The 20,990-nt window shown below is 39.6% G+C and overlaps 1 protein-coding gene across 14 annotated transcripts in view; it reads right to left on the reverse strand.

Moving 5' to 3' along the window:
* Positions 1–20,990, reverse strand: part of LOC118923037 (uncharacterized) — a 524,114-nt gene that overhangs the window by 349,200 nt on the left and 153,924 nt on the right. For all 14 annotated transcript variants that reach the window (XR_008997784.1, XR_008997783.1, XR_008997785.1 and 11 more), the window contains one exon: positions 15,354–15,401. Coding sequence is in view for 10 of the 14 variants with exons in the window: in XM_057502376.1 (XP_057358359.1) it covers positions 15,354–15,401 (48 nt within the window). In the remaining 4 variants the exon portion in view is untranslated. The remainder of the gene's footprint in view (positions 1–15,353; positions 15,402–20,990) is intronic.

Genomic DNA, 20,990 nt, shown 5'->3' on the forward strand with positions numbered 1-20,990 from the left:
CATACTAGCCTGTTACTTCCTAATGCTGGTAACTCATCCAGGATAAACATTTTCCCTCTGTTCCAGAAAAACCATATAAACTTATTTTCCAGTCAGTCTTATAGTAATACTAAGGAGTGTGTCTGCCTCAAATAAGGACAAAGATATTTACACTTTTACATATAAAGTTCAAATATCTCAATTAATACGTATTTAGCAGCATCATTTTATACCATATTTTATCATTCACTAATTACAAATGTTACAACTCCAAGTGGACAATAAAGGAACTCACAGAGTAACATAATCAACATGTCTTACTTTATAGCAGTATACAGAGTAACTCATCAGCTCAGAAGTACCTGCCTACAAAAATGATAATTTTTACCTCAGTTTTCCCTATTATTCTCTTCCTTGAGGTCCAAAATGAGGTAAATTTTATAAACTTTAATTTTTCAAAAATCCTTGCAAAGACAATGATGCATTCTGTTGGCAGTCATCCCTGAGAACTGATAGCTGTGTTAGTCAGGGTCTAACTAGGAAATCAGACAACACTTTACAGAACAAAAACAGGGACTTTAGTAACAGACAGTTGGTGGCCCCAGTGATGGGAGACAGGTTGAGAAGCCAAACAAGAAAGTGAGCCGCCCAGGAATTAGCAACAGCACAGAGCCACGACCAGCCCTAGGCTAGAGCAATCAGGATAGGAGGAGGAGGCAGCAGGGTCCCCAGCAGAAGCGGGGCCCTGGCTTCTTCCACACTCCAACCCTCCAGCGTCCCTGACTGGTTGCCTCTGCCAAAGACCAACTGACAAGGAGGAGCATGGGAGCCAATCCAGCCTGCCAGGTTTGATCCCCAGTCGCAGGTAGCACAGAACAGGAAGGGCAGGAAGACTTGCGCAGGCAAACAGGACCAGCACCCACACACTGACATTCTATGCACATCAACAAAGATCTTCTGAAACAATCAAAGGTCCCCATGTGAGAAGCAGCCAGCCAAAATCATTGCCTGGAATTCTAACACCAGAGAACAAAACAAGGGGGAATCTACTCTTTGATTATGCAGCTAATGACATTATAAATCAAAATCAGAGGGAAAGCCCTCTGGCTCTGTAGAGCAGCACTTACACAGCAGAAAATCTCCTCTCTAGCATCCTTAGTAACAGCTTTGGGAACAGACCAGGCAGCTTTGCAAAAAAGTGTATTTCCAATCAGGTTGAAGAAAAATGTATCGAGGTCTCTATTGTTGTTTTAAGTCAGCTAACCTCCAAGTCCTTCAATAAAATGTAAATATTTGCTACTTGTCCTCTACATCAGCATAAGCTTAAGGGATTACTAAATTTAATATGTTTCCTCATTTTGAGGTGAGAATCAGTATGTGAACACTGAGTATTATAATTACTGCCTGCAATAATACTCATTATTAGAATAAAAGAAAATGTTGATCTGAGCATAAAATCTTTGAAGCAAAAAATTGAACTTAGCAAAGTCTATTGTACAAACTGAACAAGCACCCATTAACATAATAAATCCAACTATTTCTTTGAATTATTTTTTTCCTGTTTTTTTTATTTCAAAGATAATATAATTAGAATCCAAAGTATAATGAGAAGCTGAGCTATGAATGTATGAATGATTGGGATTTGTGGAAAGCAGAAAACTTGGAAAACGCCAAAAGTGTCATTATCCCATTACCACATTGTTAGCATATACATACTCAAGTCATGAATCACTGATGAAGCGCCCAAAATGGGAGCTATTACTGAGAGTTCTGCACTACATTGGACAGAAGGTAGACACAACAGACAGTGTCAACTTGACTGTAAGTCCAAATTAGATCACAGCCTTCACGTGCTATAACACAAAGGAGCAACGGGGCAGAGAAGCAGGAAAAGGAATGCATTTGCTCCCCTTCCCACCATACTTCAGGGACTCAGGGGTCTGGGTCCAAGGAAAGTTACCACTGCTTAGGATGCCACAGACTATAAATCAGTTGACTGGATTCCCAATAGATCCCTATCCCCAATTAGAATCATAGTTCACAGACTCCATAAATAGCTCCTAAGGGAAGGAAATGCCTATAGGAATGAGAACTAAAGTTGCATTAAAGAACATTCCTCCTACTTTCTTACTTCAGTCTACTGCCTTATCCTTAAAATGTTTGAATCTAGCAAAATTAAACTTTTACTTCTGAAGATTAAGACCCATTGGGGTCCCCAAAAACCTGTAATCTGTATCACAATTTGGCACCAAATAATTCCATACTGCTTTATCATTTGGAACTTGTATGTATGTTGTTCTTGACTCCCAGCAAGGCTGCAGACAAAGAGCCAAGGTCAGATCTCATATTTCCCTGTTATCCAACAGCTCACCTGACCCACCAAGCACCTAGCACACACTCAATAAGTACTTTTGATTCAATTAACTGATTTTAAAATAAAACCCAGACTATCACATAAAAACTGCAAATTACATTCTGGAACATATTTCACCAGTTACTCATATGGCTGTCTCCCTTATTTCATTCAGGCCCATGGTCCCATTGCAGCCCCTCAGGGAGCCTTCTTTGACCATATAATGGAGAACCCTGCCATTCTCTACCACCTTATCTCCTCTTTCTCTTCTTAGTATCATAGCCACCCAATGTGGTGTTGGATATATCCCCCACTGAATGTGAGCTCCACAGTCTTCTTCACTGCCGTATCCCCAGTGCCTAGAACAGAACCTGGTTCAAAGTGACATTCAACAGGTAAGTGTGGAACAAATCAGTAAGTGAGTGAATTAAATGTATACCTACACATGAAAAATTATACATATAAAAAAACACAAGTAACTGGCCTAGAAAAGGTTTAAAGTACCATTAAAACTCTTACTTTGTTAATTTTTTATTTGGATACCAAATAAATTTGACTCCACTAATTGAGCACCGTAAAAAATTCAAGTGCTACAAATGTATAAGATTTACCTGCTCTCAAGGCAAGCATCCTGAAGAACTTAGCTTGGGGCATATACATACAACAAAATAAATGATGACTAATGAGTAAAAAGTTGTAAACAGTTTCCAGGTCTCTATGAACCAGGTCTCCCCGTGGCCCCAAGTTCTGGAGCACAGGGAGTTCCCCTTTCTCCCTAGCAGAGCCGTGGGAGGGGTCCTTGTCTGGCCCCCTTTGAATCCTGGCAGTGTCTTGCAGGGAGGGCTCCCTTCCTTCCCTCCCTCTCTGTTTTGCTTTGTTCTTTCCCTTTGTTCCTATGAAAAGTTAATCTCTATGAGCTTTTCCTGGTTCGCATGTGTTGGGGTGCTTGAGGTGGGCAGGAATGAGAATACAAGTCGTGGGAGTGGAGGATACAGTTTGGAGTGCCCCAGTCTTGAGTCAGAAAGGAGCTGGGAGGCACTGTTCCCCTTTTATGCTTGAGTTCCTAGGGGGTGAAGGGGTGGGGGTGCGAGGAGGGGGAATGATGGTTTGGAACTTGGGAACTCGGGTAAGGTGTTAATGGAAGGAAGGGGCAGGAGTTACTAGTTAGCCCCTACTGCCCACCCAATGAGGTTGTGGCCCCTTCCCCTCCACTTCTCTTCACATTTCTTAAAGACATTTTGGTTTTTCAAAATGTGTAAAGCAAAAGCGACTTTTTCTGTCAAATAAAAATGAGAAATGCAGGGGGGGAAAAGTTGTAAACATTTAATCCTTTTATTTGTACTGTGCTGAAATTTAATCTTTTATGAACATAAAGGAGTCTAAGAACAAGAATCTTTTCTTTCAATCTTTAGATTTAAATATTTACTCTGAGTCTCAGCTTCCCCATCTGTAAAACAGGGATACAAAATAACTAATCCATTGGATTGGTACGTGATATAAATGACAAAATACATCTAAAGTGCTTAACACAGTGTCTGCACATAGAAAACACAAAATAGATGATAAATAAAGATAAGTGAGTTCCGGAACCAATGAAAACCCAAGAGAAGGACCTACCCATGACAGTGGAGGTCAAAGAAGCTGCTTGGAAATGATGGCATTGAGTTTTGAAGGATCACTAGGCATCAGTCAAGCCAAAAGACTGGAGGTTGAGAAGGTCCTTTTAGGATGAAGGAAGAACATTTAGGAAGAATCTAAAAAGCTGGTAATCTTAGGGAGTGTACCGTATTTGCAGAAAATATCTTGAAGGGCTACTCTGCAAGGGAAGGTGAAGTCACAAGTGAGGAGACCTCAAAACAAGACTGAAGCTACATGAAATATGAACAAAAACTGCAAGTGGGTGAGAGCAGAGAAGAGAGAGGGTAAAAGAGTGAAAAAACAGACAACCTAGAAACAGTGAAGAACCTACTTATAACTGTTTAGTCTAGAACTGAGCTCCATTTTACATATAATCACAAAGTATGTTTCACTCTTCAAGTACTCAATACATTTTCCATAACGGAAGCTATCATATAAATTTTATGAAGACTGAACTTTGTCTGGAATTTTACAAGAGTTCATCACCATATTAGTTTCCTTCTACTGGTCTAATAAATTACCACTAACTTAGCAGCTGTCAGCAACATCTAATTATTATCTGACCATTTTAGAGGGCAAAAGTCTAAAACGGGTCCTGAGGCTGTGTTCCTTCTGAAGGTTTGGAGAAGAATCCCTGTTCTTGCTTCTTCCAGCTGCTAGCAGCCGCCCACGTTCTGTGGCTCGTGGCCCTCTTCTTCCCTTGCCACATCCTCTCTGACTCCGACACTCCTGTCTCTCTCTTGTAAGGACCTGGTGTTACCTTGGGCCCACCAGGATAATGCAGTATAACCTTACCATCACAATATCCTAATGTAATCATATCTGCAAAGTCCCTTATGCCACATTAAGGTAACATCTACAGTTTCCAAAGTTTGGGACATGGACATCCTTGAAGAGGCCATTTTTCTGGTTACCACAGTTACCATTTGGGGAAATCATATCACTGACTATAACACTGCTCATGGATTTTGAATGGCTAATATAAGTTCCGTGTATCAGACTGCATTATTCACTGTCCCATTCTCAATGGCTCTAAAAAGTGGTGAAAATATCCAATGGCCTTCTATGTCTCCAGTACAGTCCTGCCCAAGAATTTATACTTACTTTATTTACTTCCTTAATTTGCTTTCTTTTCCTTCCTCTTTGTACATTAGTGCAGTTTTTAAGTAGGTATACATAGGTTCTATTATCCATATAAATAGTAAAGGAGTCATGACAAAATGTTTAAATATTTACTGCCAAAAGGGATTGTCTGATCTGATACCACTGAGTGAGATGGTTAATCAATGGTTAATGATTACTTCTGTGCTGAGTGGTACTGGAAAATCTACTGTACGCATTTTAAATCTGGTTGTAGCAGGAACAGCAAGTCTTAAGTCGAAGGTAAGGATTCTATAGGAAACAAGCCAGTAACGGGAGCAGATGTGCTGATTGAACTGACTTCTCTTACCTCTCAGACACAGTTCCCTCAGTGGCCAGCCTCTCGGCTCCTGACCCTCTGCGCCCAGCCCTGCAGGCGTGGAAGAACTGACAGATGAAGGCGCCCTCGGAGAGTGGCGGAGGAATCAGAGACAGCCGGGCTCTTTACAGTTTCATGAAGCATCGCAAAAGGGAAAACCTGGCTCCACTGATGACTGCTCTTACGTGAAGAGTAATGGCAGCGAGGGGAGGCAGGATGGCCAAGAAAAGGGGGAGGCAGGGAAAGGACAGGAGAACAGGACAACTCAGATGGGGAGAAGAGGACTAAAATTGGGAATGGGGACCCACTGAGCTATTTGGGGCTTCAGTGAGCACCTCAGGCATCTATTAAGATATGAATGTGTAAGGAAGGACAGGAGGAGACATAATAAGGAATCCAGAAGACAGGCTGGGGTGGCCTCAGACATACTCCCAGAGCCTGCAGCACCACTTCACTACATCCTAGCGCTGAGTTATGTGGGTGCCCTTTAGCTGCAGGGCACCCCTGCTCTCCACTCTGAGCTTGAACTGTTTGGTGAAACACTGCCCTTGCCTCTACACCACCACCTATGTGTGCACTGTCTTGGTCTCACTGTCTTTAGGTTTCTGTCTCTCTCACTGTGTACACATGCATTCTGATTCTCTCTTCTTGTGCCTCTCCCCCTCCTCCTCCCTCCTTCTCCTATTCCTCCTTTTCCCTCCTCCTCCTCTATTAGAGCTTGGGTTGGATACATACCATCTAGTGCAGGAAAGACAATAAACTGTATCTTCCTATCAAATTAATTCAGCTCAGGGGTGGGGGGACAGGCAAAATAAGTGAAAGGGATAAAGAAGTGCAAACTTCCAATTATAAAATGAATAAGTCACAGGGATAAAAACTACAGCACAGAGAATATAGTCAATAATACTATTAATAGCTTGGAATGGTGACAGATGGTAACTGCACCTATTGTGGTAAGCATTTGGTAATGTATTTAATTGTCGAATCACCATGTTGTACACTGAAACCAATGTAATATTGTATATCATCTATACTTTAATTTCTAAAAATATTAATAATTTTTTAAAATTCAGCTTCTCCAGGCCAGTCAATGCACGGCTGCTCTGAGGACACAAACGTGTCCCCAACCCAGTGGGAGCTCCAGGACAATGCGGTCACATAATATCCACAGAGCTTGATGATCTAACAGTGGCTGAGCCATTCCTCAGGAGGAGACAGGGTAGTGTCATGGCTGCAAGCACTTCCTGGGGTCAAGCTGCCCGCATCCTGGCTCCGGCAGTTATTAGCTCGAACCTGGCAAGTTACTCCCTATCCTTCAGCCTCAGTTTACTCTGTTGTAAAATGCAGACAAGGATGGGAAATAACAGAATTTATCTCATGGAGTTGTTCTGCATATTAAAAAAAATTTTTTTAAGCACAAAAAGTTCTTAGATCCATACCTGGCATAAGGGAAGTACTCCTAAATGTTGGAGAAATTTCAGCCTGTTGGCCTACAAAACCATCTCATCCATCATGGATTTTTTTGGCATTAATTTTGATTTATAAAATATTGCATTAAATTTCTTAAGTATTGCATTAGAGTATTTATCATGACTACTTTGTCTGGTGCCTTCTCAAGCTTTCTGCCTACCTCCCTCGTCCCGCCCTAGAGCTAAACCTGGTCATGGCAATTAAGCTGTGGTTTTGGACTCAAGAGCTCAGGCACCAACCTCTCAGAATCCTAATTTGCATTTTATTTTCCAAATTTCCCTTGCTACTCTTCCTTTTGAGGACTATCGTATTTCTCCCTCCTATTATACCCCTATATTGATAGCATGTTATGATCAAGTTATTGATGTTTGAAAATATTTATGTTTGTAATAATGTCTGAACTTGAATTAGTGTCATTAGATACAAAGCTACAGTATTCCTGTATGAGGTTTCTGTCTTTAGTTTTATCTTAAAGGATAATTATTCTTAGCTTAAAGAGAATGCAGAACTGCTGTTCTGTAAGCCCAACAGAAATGTAAGACTCATGAAACTGAATTATCATTTACAAAAAAAATCTTAAGTATCCTAATACATTAGAAGGAAATCAGTTTAAACAAAAAAAAAAAAAAAACCTTTCAAGTAATTCTCTGCTGAAGCTTATCATGTTACTAAGAAATTTTGAACTGTAATTAATGACTTTGCTGAGTGTTTGCAAGACAGCCTGGGGTTGATCTCAGCTGAAATGTCTATATAGGAACTTAGAACTTCTCATGGATAGAAGTAGCACAATATCCCACAGAACTGAGGTAAAAAACTCAAGTACAACTTGGGGCTAGGGAACAGGGGAGGGTATCAGGAAGACAGTGACAGATGTGGTGAACTAGCGGGGCCGTGCTTTGCCCGGGACAGCAGCTGCTCAGCTACAGTTGATTACTGTCACTTGGAAATCTGTGCTAACATTCCAGATATTCCAATTTTTCAGGACAAGCCCAAATTCCAGATATTTATGTGATAACACATTGTAAAATATTGGCTCAATAATTTAAAATATCACTCAAATGGACAAACAAACCACAACTGAGCTATGAATTGCCAATTTCTGCATAGAGAATCAACTTTGTTATATAAAAAAAGACAAGAAAGAGATACATTCTCATTCTTTCCTTCTAAAATCCTATCTATAGCATTTCTGAAGCATGGAAGATTTCAATTTATGCAAATCAAAACACATTCTTTATTTTAGTTAACCTAAAATAAAAGGCCACTTAGAGAAAGCTGTGGACCCAAAATTAAAGTTTTGACCTCAGAACAGTCTGATAGAATGATATCTGGACCAATTCTGAGTTGAAGTACCATGAATTTTTCAAAGCTAGTATTCCCTTCAGTTAAAAGAAATTGCATAGCACTTTTATGCTTTAACAGATGCTTTGTAACATTTCCCAGTAAAAACTTCACCTAGTCTCCACCGCCTATTAGACTGAAGTTCATTGGTTCTCCTTGTAGAGTGACCATCATTCCAAACACTTGGTTTAACTCAGGGTAGAAGAGCCCATCTGGGGAGCAGCTCAAAGAAACCTACTGAAACTCACAGAACCACAGGGGAATCGGGCAGGGACCATACTTAATATTTAACAAGGAGAGCTACACTCAGAAGCATTATTATTTCTCCTTTGCTCCAGAAATATAAGGCAGATGCTTTGAGCAGTCCAGCTCAGGCCTTACCTCCCACAGGATTTATACGAATGCATTTGTTCTTTGATGAAAGGGATTCTTAACACCGTTGGCCTATACCACCCTTGAAGCTGACTCTTTTGAGTTTGGGATGCTAGGCTGTAACTTCAGCGAGTCTGAGCATGCATTCTATCTTTGGAATGTCTCAGGGTATCGGAATATTAAGAGAGACGACAGAATGAAGGAGACCTCTGGCCTGAGCCGTGGGGGAATAAGACACAGAGGGACTACAGGCTTTGGCAAAACTTAGGTTGCTCTCCACTGAGGCAAGAGAAAAGAAAAGGAGTAAGATGAAAAATGAAATGACTCCAATAGCCATTTAACAAATCCCATCACATTAAAAATCCATAATATTCTCCCACAGCCTCAGCCCAAGGCTCATATTTTCCAAACACTATTCAATATATCACAAATTTAAGAGGAAAATGAGCACTAGACAGATAGTCCCCTGGAGCTCATGACAACAGAATCTGACCTACATTGCTGAAATACAGTTTGTCCTTCTGGGTCTTTTGTGGCTAAAATTCATAAATGAGCTAGCTGTAAAAGTTACTATCAGTGTGTCTGACACACAGCCTTTGATCCTTTGAACAATATTTGCCTCAAACCCTTCCCTCTTTTTAGGAAAATAAAATTGTATTTTTTAAAAAACAAAACATAAAGATGCTAATTCAGGTGCTGTTGTTTTTTGGATTTGGTTTTGTGTTCTGAAAAAAATAGTAGGCTCTCCTAGAATCCTTACTGTCCTTAAGTCTAGAGAGATGATCTCAGTCTCTTTGAAATTCATCTTGCTGGTTTTGTCATTATTTTATTCAGGCTGCATCTTCCAGAAAGCCACTGGGCATCTTTCAGAGGCCATGAAAAGATAACACAGACAAAAGATATTATGGACTCCACTTCAGGGAGTCTGATTTCCTTTCCATCTTCTGTCAGGACATTCAAGGGGAATTGTCACTACCAGAAAGTAGTGACTTTTAATTTCCCTTAAGCTAGATTCAGGGTTCAGACCGTCCCAGTGATGTATAAGGCTTAAATGACCCTTTCTGATGCCAGCAGGAACACATGAGCAGACAGAATTTAACTCTTGGGTGCTATAAACTCATCTTCTGGTTTCTACTTCTCAACTTGCCAATATCTAGCTGCTACATTAAAACTTCTCTGTATTATTGTTACAAAGTGTTCCTCTCTTACATTCCTCCAAGTGGGGCACTGATGTTTCTTGGGGACTCTACAGGCTTAATGCAGGAATACATGGCCAAGAACAGGAAGCACACTTTGGAAAATACCCAGGATACTTGAGGACATTCAAGCACAGGCTGTGAGTCATTTGGGGGAAGAAAACGAAAAAGAAAAATTGATCTTGCAATGACACTCCTTGGTATTTACCTAAATGAATAGAAAACTTATGTTCACACAAAAACCTACACACAAATGTTTATTGCAGCTTTATTCATAATTCCTAAACTTGGAAGCAACTAAGATGTCCTTCAGTAGTAGGTGAATGGATAAAAAAATTGTGATACACCCTGACAATGGAGTATTGTTCAGTGCTAGAAACAAAGGAACTCTCAAGCTATGAAAAGACCTGAAGGAACATTAAATGCATATTATTAAGTGAAATAAGCCAGTCTGCAAAGGCTACATGCTGTATGAGTCCAATTCTATGACACTCTGGAAAAGGCAAAACAACAGACTCAGTGGCTGCCAAAGGTTGAGGGTGGCAAGTTGAATAGATGGAACACAGAGGATTTTTAGGGCAGTGGCACTATTCTGTATGATACTATCATGGTGGAACATCATACATTTATCAAAATCTATAGAATGTACAACACCAAGAGTGAACCCTAGTGTACCCTGTGGAATCTGGGTGATAATAAGGCATCAGCGTAGACTCATGGTTCACAACAAACATACCACTCTGGTGTGGGATGCTGGTAGTGGGGGAGGCTGTTTATGAGTGAGGGATCAGAAAGACAAGAGAAAACTGATAATGGGGCATAAAGATAGAATTAGAAAATGGTAATAATACCACAGGAAATATTCAAGAGCCTTTTTTTAGTCTTTAGCAGAAAAAACTAAAAGTTACTTCTCCAGGGGCCTGAAACTAACACTGGGCTCCATTACTAAGACATGGTTTGCTCAGGTGTAAATGGAGTATGGGGTATTTTTTTAATATGTTTGCTAACATTTAGAAAGCTCTCAGGTAGTAGGTGCCAGAGAAAAGGGGGTACAGGAAAGGTAAAAATATTAACAAAACAATTTTTGTTTGGGGAGGACTTACAGTTCTGTGGGAAAGAGGAACATTACACTCATAAACATGTAAGTTGGTAGGACTGAGGGTGCCGGAAGAGACGATGGGGGCTGAGTAGAAAAGTGTCCACTTCAGTGCACCAAACTGGAGTACTAACTTGGAACCAACCAGTTAACGTTTCCTTCTGAATCAATCCTACAGGTAAATTATATAATTTTAGAAGAAAGGATCAGATCTTTCTATCAACCAAAAACCATTCCTTGCGTGCTAATGCTAATAATTCCACCCCTTCAACTCAATTTCATTAGCTCTGTCACCTATAAAAATGCAAATACCCTTAGGAGAGATTAGACTTTAAGCCATATAATTCAAGTATAACTTACTGTGAATTTATTTATCAGATCTGAGAAGATGGTTTGATAGAAGAAAGGATACAGTACATTCAAGATCACTAACACCAGAGAGAAATGTTTGGGCAAGAGACAGCATACGTAAAACACTCTGTTAACTATAGGCTTTGGTGATTCAATTTTCTTTCTGATTAGAATAGAATGAAAACAGTGCCAACTACTAAGTATTTGCAAAGCAACCAGAACTGACTATGTTATTTTTACTACTAATATTGTTATTCATCTTGAAAAGACAGGGAGTAGAAAGTGGATTTCTTTCTACTGGGAAGGAGGCAAAAGAATCTTCTCTTTATTTCAGCCTCACTCACTGAAGTTCTACATTGGGGTAACAGAATATTCTTTTGCCAATCTTTGCCCTCTATGGATTTATTTTTCTCTGACTACTTGAGCTGAGGGATTCAAGATCAGGTTTTGGTAATCCCATGTCCTGCAAAATATACCTCCTTAATTTTTATCAGAATTTCTAAAAAGATCAATAAGACCTAGCATGACCTTGACCATATAATTACAACCTTGGGATTCTCATGAGCATTCTGGATGCCACCACTACCATGCCCCCTTCCAAGGACAGTTTCCCCTTAAAAATCTCACCAAAGCACATACAAAAGCCCTTCCCTTAGTTACCTTAGGGATACTTGGATATATGGCACTTTTAAGCAAAAGCAAAGTAAACATAGAGGAAAATAAAGCATAAAAACAGCCTGATTTATACAAGAGAGGTTCCTGACGCTAGTGCAATTACCTACTGCTAGGGGCTCTGAGGCCTTGCCCACCCTGGGCTGCCTCCCAATCTATCAACCACACAAAAGTAAAAGGGCCCAAACAGCATCACAGCACCCGCCGGAATCCCATAACTCTCATATCCCTGCACACCAGGCAACTTCCGGCGTACCCCCAGACACCCTAAGCTTTCCAGCGCTGCTGCCTCCCAGCCTCTCCCAGCCTCTCCCATCCGTCCCCAGGTCTGGTCTGAGCCATGCCTCTCCCCAGTCACTGAATGTCTGTCAGGAGAGGCAGAAGCCCTCTGCTCACTCCTCTCTACTCTACAATCTCCCTTGGATATTGTTCAACTCTGTAGAAGGCCCAATAGATATTTAGCCCACATGACCACATTATATCTATGCAACAGGAAACGTACACACCCACACGCTTGTCAAGAACAAGGAGGAGTGAGAGAGAATGAGCAGCTGAGTTGTATCACTCTCCCCCTGGATTGGAAGAACCGTCTCTAGGGCAGGTCTGTTCATCTGTTCATATCACCCCTAATGCTTACAGAGTCTGCTATGATTAGATACCCAATAATTTTTTGCATTAAAAAATGGATGAATAAATTCAATGATTTCCTCCACTGCTTAAAATCTGACATGAAAGACTTACTCAGTACTCTGGTGCAACCCCTCTTAATTCTAATTTTAAGGACATCATCAATAAAGCCTCCATTGATCAAGCTCTAGCACTGAATTCTCTCTGCTATTCACTTTCCAACATAAACACTTAAATAAGCTAAGCTGGAGAGATAATCACTAAATAAACAACCCACTGGAGACGGGACCACCCCAAGGAAAGGGAGTATTTCCAAAACTACACATAGATTCACTGCAGCTTAATGAGATTCCTATACTCAAACCAAGAAAATGTCATATTTGGCAATTGCTAATATTTATTAGGAACCTATTATGTGCCAGGAAATATGATAGGCACATGATTTATATCATTTATTTAATCCTTAGGACAACAATACAATTTAGGAGTTATCATCCTCATTTTGCAGATTTTAAAAGCAGGGCTTAGAAAGTGTTCTTTTGCCCAGAGTCACTTGTTCAAGAGGTTAAGAGCATGAACTCTGGGGTGGAGCCAGGCTGTCTAGATTTAAGCTCTGACCCTGCCTCTTCCTAGAGGGTGTGTTATTCCATTTGGGCTGCTATAACAAAGTACCACAGACTGTGTAGTTTCTAAACAATAGGAATTTATTTCTCACAGTTTTGGAGGCTAGAAGCCCAAGATGAGGGAGCCTGCAGGGTCGGGTGAGGGTCATGGGATTTTCCCTGTGTCTTTACGTGGTGGAAGCAGCTCAGGGACCTCTGTGGTCTTTTATGAGTGTTAACCCCATTCCTGAGAGCTCCGCCCTCATGAAGGAAGAACCTCCCAAAGGTCCCACCTCCTAATACCATCACCTTTGGTTAGGGTTTGAGTTTGGTGGGGATACAAATATTCAGACCATAGCACTGGGCAACCACAATTTAAAACATTTGTGTCTCACTTTCCTTATATACAAAATGGAGCTAATAACTGCACCAGTTACTAATATTGTCTCCCATCTCCAAACCCATCTTTCTGTAAACTGTTTTGCGATTCTGCCCCTCTGACTGCAAATCACATCCCTGCTTAGCCAGCTGGCTACCTGGTAATTCTCCAGTAGGGGGCGCTAGAGGGACACAGAGCTAGAGGAACAAGAAGGGCCACCACTCTCCTCCCTGCACTGGTCCTCTGAGCCTCCCTCAGCAGCAGCGCCCTCTCTCCTTCCCGCAGAGCCACTGCACCCAGTTTGCACTTCGCCCAGTACTTGCAGAACCAGACTCAGTGTGGTGGCCAGCACCCTCCCCTCAGAGGCCTGAATTTCAGCGCAGTGGGTCCCTTCCTCTAAGTAGCCAAGAAGTTTCAGTAATCCCAATTCTTTCCTTTGTTCCCTCAGCCCTGGGGATGGTACTGCTTCCTGAAACTGCTCCCCCACCCCCATACTCTTTATACTCTTTCCATTACCTAGTTAACAGCTTTGCAACAGTTAACAGTTCTTCCTATTAAATTCTCTCTATTCAAATCACTAGTGTAATTTCATTCTCCAGAGAGACCCTCAGGGTACAAGAATACTACCTCAGAGGGCTGGTGAGTAGTAAATGATCTCATCGTTGTAAAGTGCTCATAACTGGCCCACAATGTTTGCTGCTTCAGTGTTAGCTATGATGACGTACTACATGTTGAAGCTAGGTTGGAACCCAGCTCTGTCCATCTTCTTCCCAATCAACGTGATGTTTCTCTAATGAAAACAGCTACTATCTACTCAGGCACTGGGCTCAGCGGTTTCACAAATGTTACCTCACTTAATCCTTTTAAGCACCTTTTAGATGCTTTGCGTTCTTGAAGTGTTTTTTCCTCTAACAATTGACATCAAGAAAGGTATTCTGTATTAATACGTCCATTATCCTGAAGGTTAGGCAAGTACTCCAAACAGCTGAAACAACTTCATTAGAAGATAAATTTTTAATATGAACTCCAAATTCTAATAAATCTATTTACATAGTTGCCCTATGTATTACCAGGAATTAACATAATTTAAATACATGTAAACCATGTGTGAGGATTAACACTTGGAATTTCAAACTTTCTATTATTTTGTATATCTAAAGTACTGATGAAATATCACAGAATTTTTAAAAATTAAGTGCCCATATTGTGATAAGCAGTAGGATATAAGTGTTTTCATACTTAAATGTGAATATAAAATGTTATCTCATTTTATCCTTAAAATATACCACACTGTTAGGTACAATCATCTTCTTCAGACAAATTTGCCCAACATTCCATAGCTCGTAAAATGACAGAACCAGGAATTGAAATCAATTCTTTCTGACACAGAGAGTTCATGTTTTAGCCAATCACCACAGGTCATTGGTGAGGGTCATTCTCCACAGTAGATACTGACAGGACAAAGTTTAGTAAAAATATGAACTGAGATAGGAACAAATTCCTTCACTGTGAAGGGCTTAAAAAATAAAAGCGGAATCTAGTAGAATATCTTCTGACCTTGCTTTCAGAATTGCTTGTAAGCCCTGGGAAATTCTCAGGTTGTCACTGGGCTTCCAGAATCTCACTCATTCCTTTCATTTCAAAGATCTCACCCCAATTTCAGTTTTACTGTTACAGAAGCATGAAAATACAAAAATGGCTTGTTTCTGGGTACATTCTAACCTCCCCAAAACAAGACATTCTTCAGGAAAAAAAGAAAAGCACCCACCAAAATAATTATTTTTTAAAGGAACAATGCACAAGGGAAGACAAACATACCTTTTGCTTGGTGCTTGATTTCAGGACAACTCGGGAGTGACTTTTGGACTAGAGAAAAAGGAGAAAGAAATCTATGAGGGACACAGTATAATAGGATTTATTTTGAAGTCATTTCTTCTGGAAGGTAAAAGTTTTAAGTTAAAATCCTTTCCCTTAGCCTTTCTTCACAGCCTCTAGAAATCTTAGAAGCATAGCATAAGCTGCAGTGTTCAATTTTACATACGGAATGGACGACTGTTTAAGCCCCAGAGCTGAGAACGTGAAGCTGCACCAACACTCTGTCAAGGCCTTGCTCATATTTACCGAGTCAGCACCTTCCTTAGAGGACACCGACAGAAAGCTGCAGCACCTGAGGAACTACTTCCCGTGACAATAAGGCAGATGAAAAGAAGGAAGGAAATGAATAAAATAGGAGGTATGGAAGAAATAAGAGGAAAGGAAGAAAATTAATTGGAAAAAGATAAAATAGCAGAATGAAGAAGAGGACATGTTTATAGCACGATTTCCAAGTGAATTTCTGTAGGACAGAATTTAATCTCTGCTAATTTAAATATATTTTCATTAGATTGAACCAAAGATCTAAAACACATCAGTTCTTAATAGAGGGCTTTTCATTTTACAGTTTGTTCATGATTATCTAACCTTATTTGGAAGTACGAAAGGTAAAAGAGATGTTAATATATTCATGAGAATACTTTGATAATAGAATACCATTATGGTTTTTATCGTAGTGAGAAAAAAGTAAAAGCCATGCTTACTACTATGTTTAGCATTCAGACAGTGAATATGTTTGGCTTTAAGTAGGCCATGAATCAGAGTTAACTTTAAACCAATTACTACAACATAGCTAGAAAAATGTCTCTCTAAAATCAGTAGTCCCCAAATTGCTTATTGTCAGGAACTCTTTACACTCTTAAAAATTATTGGGTACCCAAAGAGCCTTTGTTTATGTGGATTATACCCATAAATATTCATTATATTAGAAAATATTTTAATATTTATTAATTTTTAAATAGCAATAATAAACCCATTATATGTTAAAAATAACATTTTATGCATATTCCTAAACAGAAAAAAATAGTAAAAAGATGGCATTTTTTATGTTTTTGCAAATCTCTTAATGTTTAGCTTAAGTCAAAGATGGCTAAGTCCTCATATCTGCTTCTGCATTTAATCTTTTTCAACACAATATGTGTTTGGTTGAAGTAAATGAAGAAAGTTCAGCCTCACTCAGATATGTGGTTGGAAAAGTAAAGAATATTTTGTAATAATCCTTTCAGATAGTTGTGAATATTCTTCTCTGATAATATGCCAAAACTTGGCAAGTTTCTTAAAGGTTAGTTACAATGTAGAATCTGAAATCCTATCAATGAACTTTTTATACTATACTACATAAAAATTCATTGGTCTACCTTGTTCTTTGAATAAAATCTTTTGCCTACACAAGATTTTGTAGTATAAGGCACTGGTCTTTTGAAAAATAGTGTTTCAGTGAGTTATTCAGATTTCCCAAATATTGACACATTTCATTACCTAATATGAAAAAAATCACATTTGTTAAGCAGCAACCTCACCAAAAAAATTTTCAACTGCTAGTAAACTATCAAGATTTTTACAGTAACAGAAACAAGATTTCTAAAATTCTAATTTTCACCTGAAGGTTTGAATTTCAAGGGCAACAAATACTGCCAGTTGTTTTCCTTGAAGCAACAGACTCACTTCATTCATTTTTGTGAACATGTCTGCCAGTTACATGAACGTGATAACCTTAGCTCACCTATCACTTATTCTTTGAAGTTAAAATGGTGTTTCATGAAACAAGAGACTAGTTGGGCTCACAATTCAGTTGCATAAGTGCTTTTCTTCAAAATAGCCACTGAACATTTATATGCAACAGAAGTGCTTTCTGCATACTTACCATTTTGTCACATAGAACTCTAAAAAGATATGTACTCAAGTGTTGAGATTTATTAAACTTAACAATTTTTTTCAACTTTATCGAAGACATTTTTAAGTGAAATTGGCATTTTATTTCTTGCAGTGAAATGCACATTGGTGAAATTATATAATGATTACTAGTACAAGTTGATGCTACTGCCTTAATTCAAGCTAAAACACCAACAGTTTTAGTCACCATTGCTCTTGCACAATCAGTGCAGATGTCATCCCATAAAAAAAGCAAAAAACATCTTAATATGTATTATGAAGAGAGTTTTGGCTTCTCAGACTCCCTGCAAGAACCACTGCTCTTAGTCTTTTAAAAAAGTAGTTGAGTCAATAGTAATTAGACTCTCTTACGTTCAAAGAAATGGAGCTTAGGAGGAATAGGGATGATGAAAAGCAGTTGGCCTTGTCCCTACCTCCTTCCTGCTACCTTAGAGGAGAGATACCAAGAGACTAGTCAAGAGTTGGCTCCCTTCTAATGGGCAGAAGCATGGATGGGGAAAGAACTTTATAATAAATCAGCCAGTGTTAATCTTTCATTTATTCATACAGTGTTTTGAGATCCATATAGACTATAATGGGCTGAATTGTTTCCTCCCTATATTCATATGTTGAAGTCCTTACTCCCAGTGCCTTCAAATGTGACTATATTTTTAGATAGGGCCTTTAAAGGGGTAACTAAGGTAAAAATAAGGTTCTATGGGTGGACCTAATCCATTAAGATTGGTATACTCATATTAGGAGATTAAGACTCAGAAAACATGCACAAATAGAGGAAAACCATGTAAAAACAAGGAAGACAGCCATCCGCAAGCCAGGGAGAGAGATCTCATGAGAAACCAGCCCTGCTGACACCTTGATCTTGGACTTCAAGCCTCCAGAACTGTGAAAAAATAAATTTCTGTTGTTTAAGCCACCCAGTGTGTGGTACTATGGTAGCCTTAATAGGCTAATATCACCTAGACCCTAACAAATTTACTCCAAAGAAGTCAAGAATCTAAAAAATGGAAGTCCAACAAAACCAAGTCCTGAACCAAAAGGGGTCATTGCTATCAACATTCACTGTCAACCACATCCATCCTAAGAAAGAACGTGTGGGTCACCGGTTCTCAAACTTTAGAGTTCACAAAGATCATTTAGGGGGTTGTTAGCCATGCACTGTGCTGAATCCCAACTCCAGAATTCCTTCAGAACTGGGTGGCTTCCAGAAATGTTCATGTTAACGAGCACCCCGGGGGATCCAAATAGATATATGGCACACAAACTACAATTTGAGGGCCACTTCCCTGCCAAGGAAGGCAGTGACTTGGGTTGAGAAGAAGGAAAAATACAGAAACATGCTAATTTTCCCTCTGTTTCTCTTTGAAGACTCCAAATAAACAAACCTCTTTTCTCTTTCTCTTTTAAATGCCTGGTGTTGAAATGCTTAATTTGATTGAACCAGTGGGTGGGCCAGGATAATTGAAAAAGGCTGAATGTTGGTAAATTATTCAAACTAGTGCAAATGCAGATCTGCAATAATTCTTTAATGTCTGCAATTTAAAAATATAAGCAAACAACTTCTGTGCTTATTTATACTTTTAGAAATGGTGTCTATACCATATTAAATGCCATAAACAACCACAGATGCAGCCTTTGTATACAACTCAGCCATAAAAGCAAACATGCCCTCAAGGACAAGACTTCCCATTTATTAAGGGGATTAAAAGCTATGACGGTTAGTTTTATATGTCAATTTGCCTGGACGAAGAGATGCCCAGATAGCTGATAAAACATTATTTCTGGGTGTGTGGGGGATGTTTCTGACAGAGATTAGCATTTGAGTCAGTAGACTTGAGCAAAGAGAGCCGCCCTCACCAGTGTGGGTGGGCATCAGCCAATAATTCCTTGAGGCCCAAATGGAACAAAAAGAAGCAGGAAGGACAAATTTTCTCTCTCTTCTTAAATTGGGACATCCATCTCTTCCTGTTCTCAGATATTAGAGCTCCTGGTTCTCAGACCTCTGGCATTCCAGGACTTAGATCAGTGGTTCCCTGGTTCTCAGGCCTTCAGACTTGGACTGAATTATGTCACTGACTTTCCTCCTTCTCCAGCTTACAGACAGCAGACTGTGGGACTTTGGGGCCTTCAAAACTGCATGAGCCAAGTCTTTTAATAAATCTTCTAATATATGATGTAAATGATATTACAGCTTATTGGTTCTGTTTCTCTGTAAAATCCAAATACAAAAGCCAATCCAATTCCAGGGAAATAACATCTTCATTTGACATTCAATGACTTCTTGGATCTCTCTTGTTAAATGTCTTATCTAGACACAGCAGATATTAGGCCTAGTAAAAGATCACCTGTATTACTCATATCACACTATACATTCAGTCCCATTTACAAACTTATGGCCACCTAATTTTTTCTTAGGGACTTAGAGCTCAATTTCACCCATAAAAATAATTTTATAGGCTAGCACACAAAAACCTACTTAACCTCTGATATAATTGAAATGCTATGCAATTTCAGTCAAAAATAATGTATAGCACAACACTAACAATTACACAAAGCAGAAAGATAATAACAATTAAGAAACCATTTTTCTTTTTCTATATATGTTGAAAAATTGTGTGAATCTAAAAGCATATCTAATTTGAAGAGGATAGAGACTAAGGTAAATATTCTGGAATTACAAACAGCCCTTGTTAGAAACTTCAAAATACGGTATTTACTGCTAATGCAGCTAATGCCCAGCACCCTCCCCTCCCAAGCAGATGATTTTGCTGTTTTCATTCAAGTGTACCCACATCATTACTGTGATGTTTAGCAGCCATGAATAGGGTCACTTAGGATAACTACATGGGGAAGAGTAGACAAAGAACAAAGAAGGGTGTCAAGCAGCTCCCACAGTGAGGCAGAGCAGGGACATGGAACCAGCATCATGATTAACTTGTCTTGCCTCTGATGAAAAATGCCAAGATATAAACCATATAGAAAGAACAAGAGGGACCCCATCTTAAGGCTAAGATTCCATCTTAAGAACCAGGGAGTTAAGAGGTAAGATTCCTAACGTATTCTTGAATAATCAGCCTAATAAACAACCTACCTTAAGTCAGGGCAAGCAGTCTTAACTAATATGTTGCCAGTGCTTGCGAGTAATCACTACCTTGAAGTAAAACAGGATCAACTTAAACTTGTGTTAAGTTTATCTTACAGAATTATCCAGAGGACTGACTGTGGATGAGGATATAGTGTCCTTCACTGGAGAGAGACATTAGGAGACCACAAGTCAAGCCTACGCCCAACACCCCCCTCCACTGCCCTGCTGCCCTTTGCCTCATTCTTGAAAGCCTTGAAAGACAGAATCCTCAGCCTTTGGTGTGCCTCTTTGAGGTTGCCCACACTCCCCTTTAAGTGTGTACTTTTAAATAAAGCCTTCTCAATGCTCAACTTACTGCATCTTGCCTCTGCACTCTTCCAGTGGATGTCTCTTTGCTATTTCTTTTTATTTCTGAGTTTTCACTCTGTCTCCACTTTACTCCTGCTAAGTAGGGTGGGGCCACTGAGAGCTCTGATTTGGGCCTGCAAGTTCCCGATGCTTGGATGACCCAGAAAGAACTGCAGCTGTGAGATGTGCTCTTAGTAGCCTGCCTGAAAATCTCCTTTCTTTGGAAGTTCTCAAGAATATTATCTCACTCCATTCTGTGC

Source organism: Manis pentadactyla, chromosome 5, assembly GCF_030020395.1.
Source record: "Manis pentadactyla isolate mManPen7 chromosome 5, mManPen7.hap1, whole genome shotgun sequence".
NCBI classification, from domain to species: Eukaryota; Metazoa; Chordata; class Mammalia; order Pholidota; family Manidae; genus Manis; species Manis pentadactyla.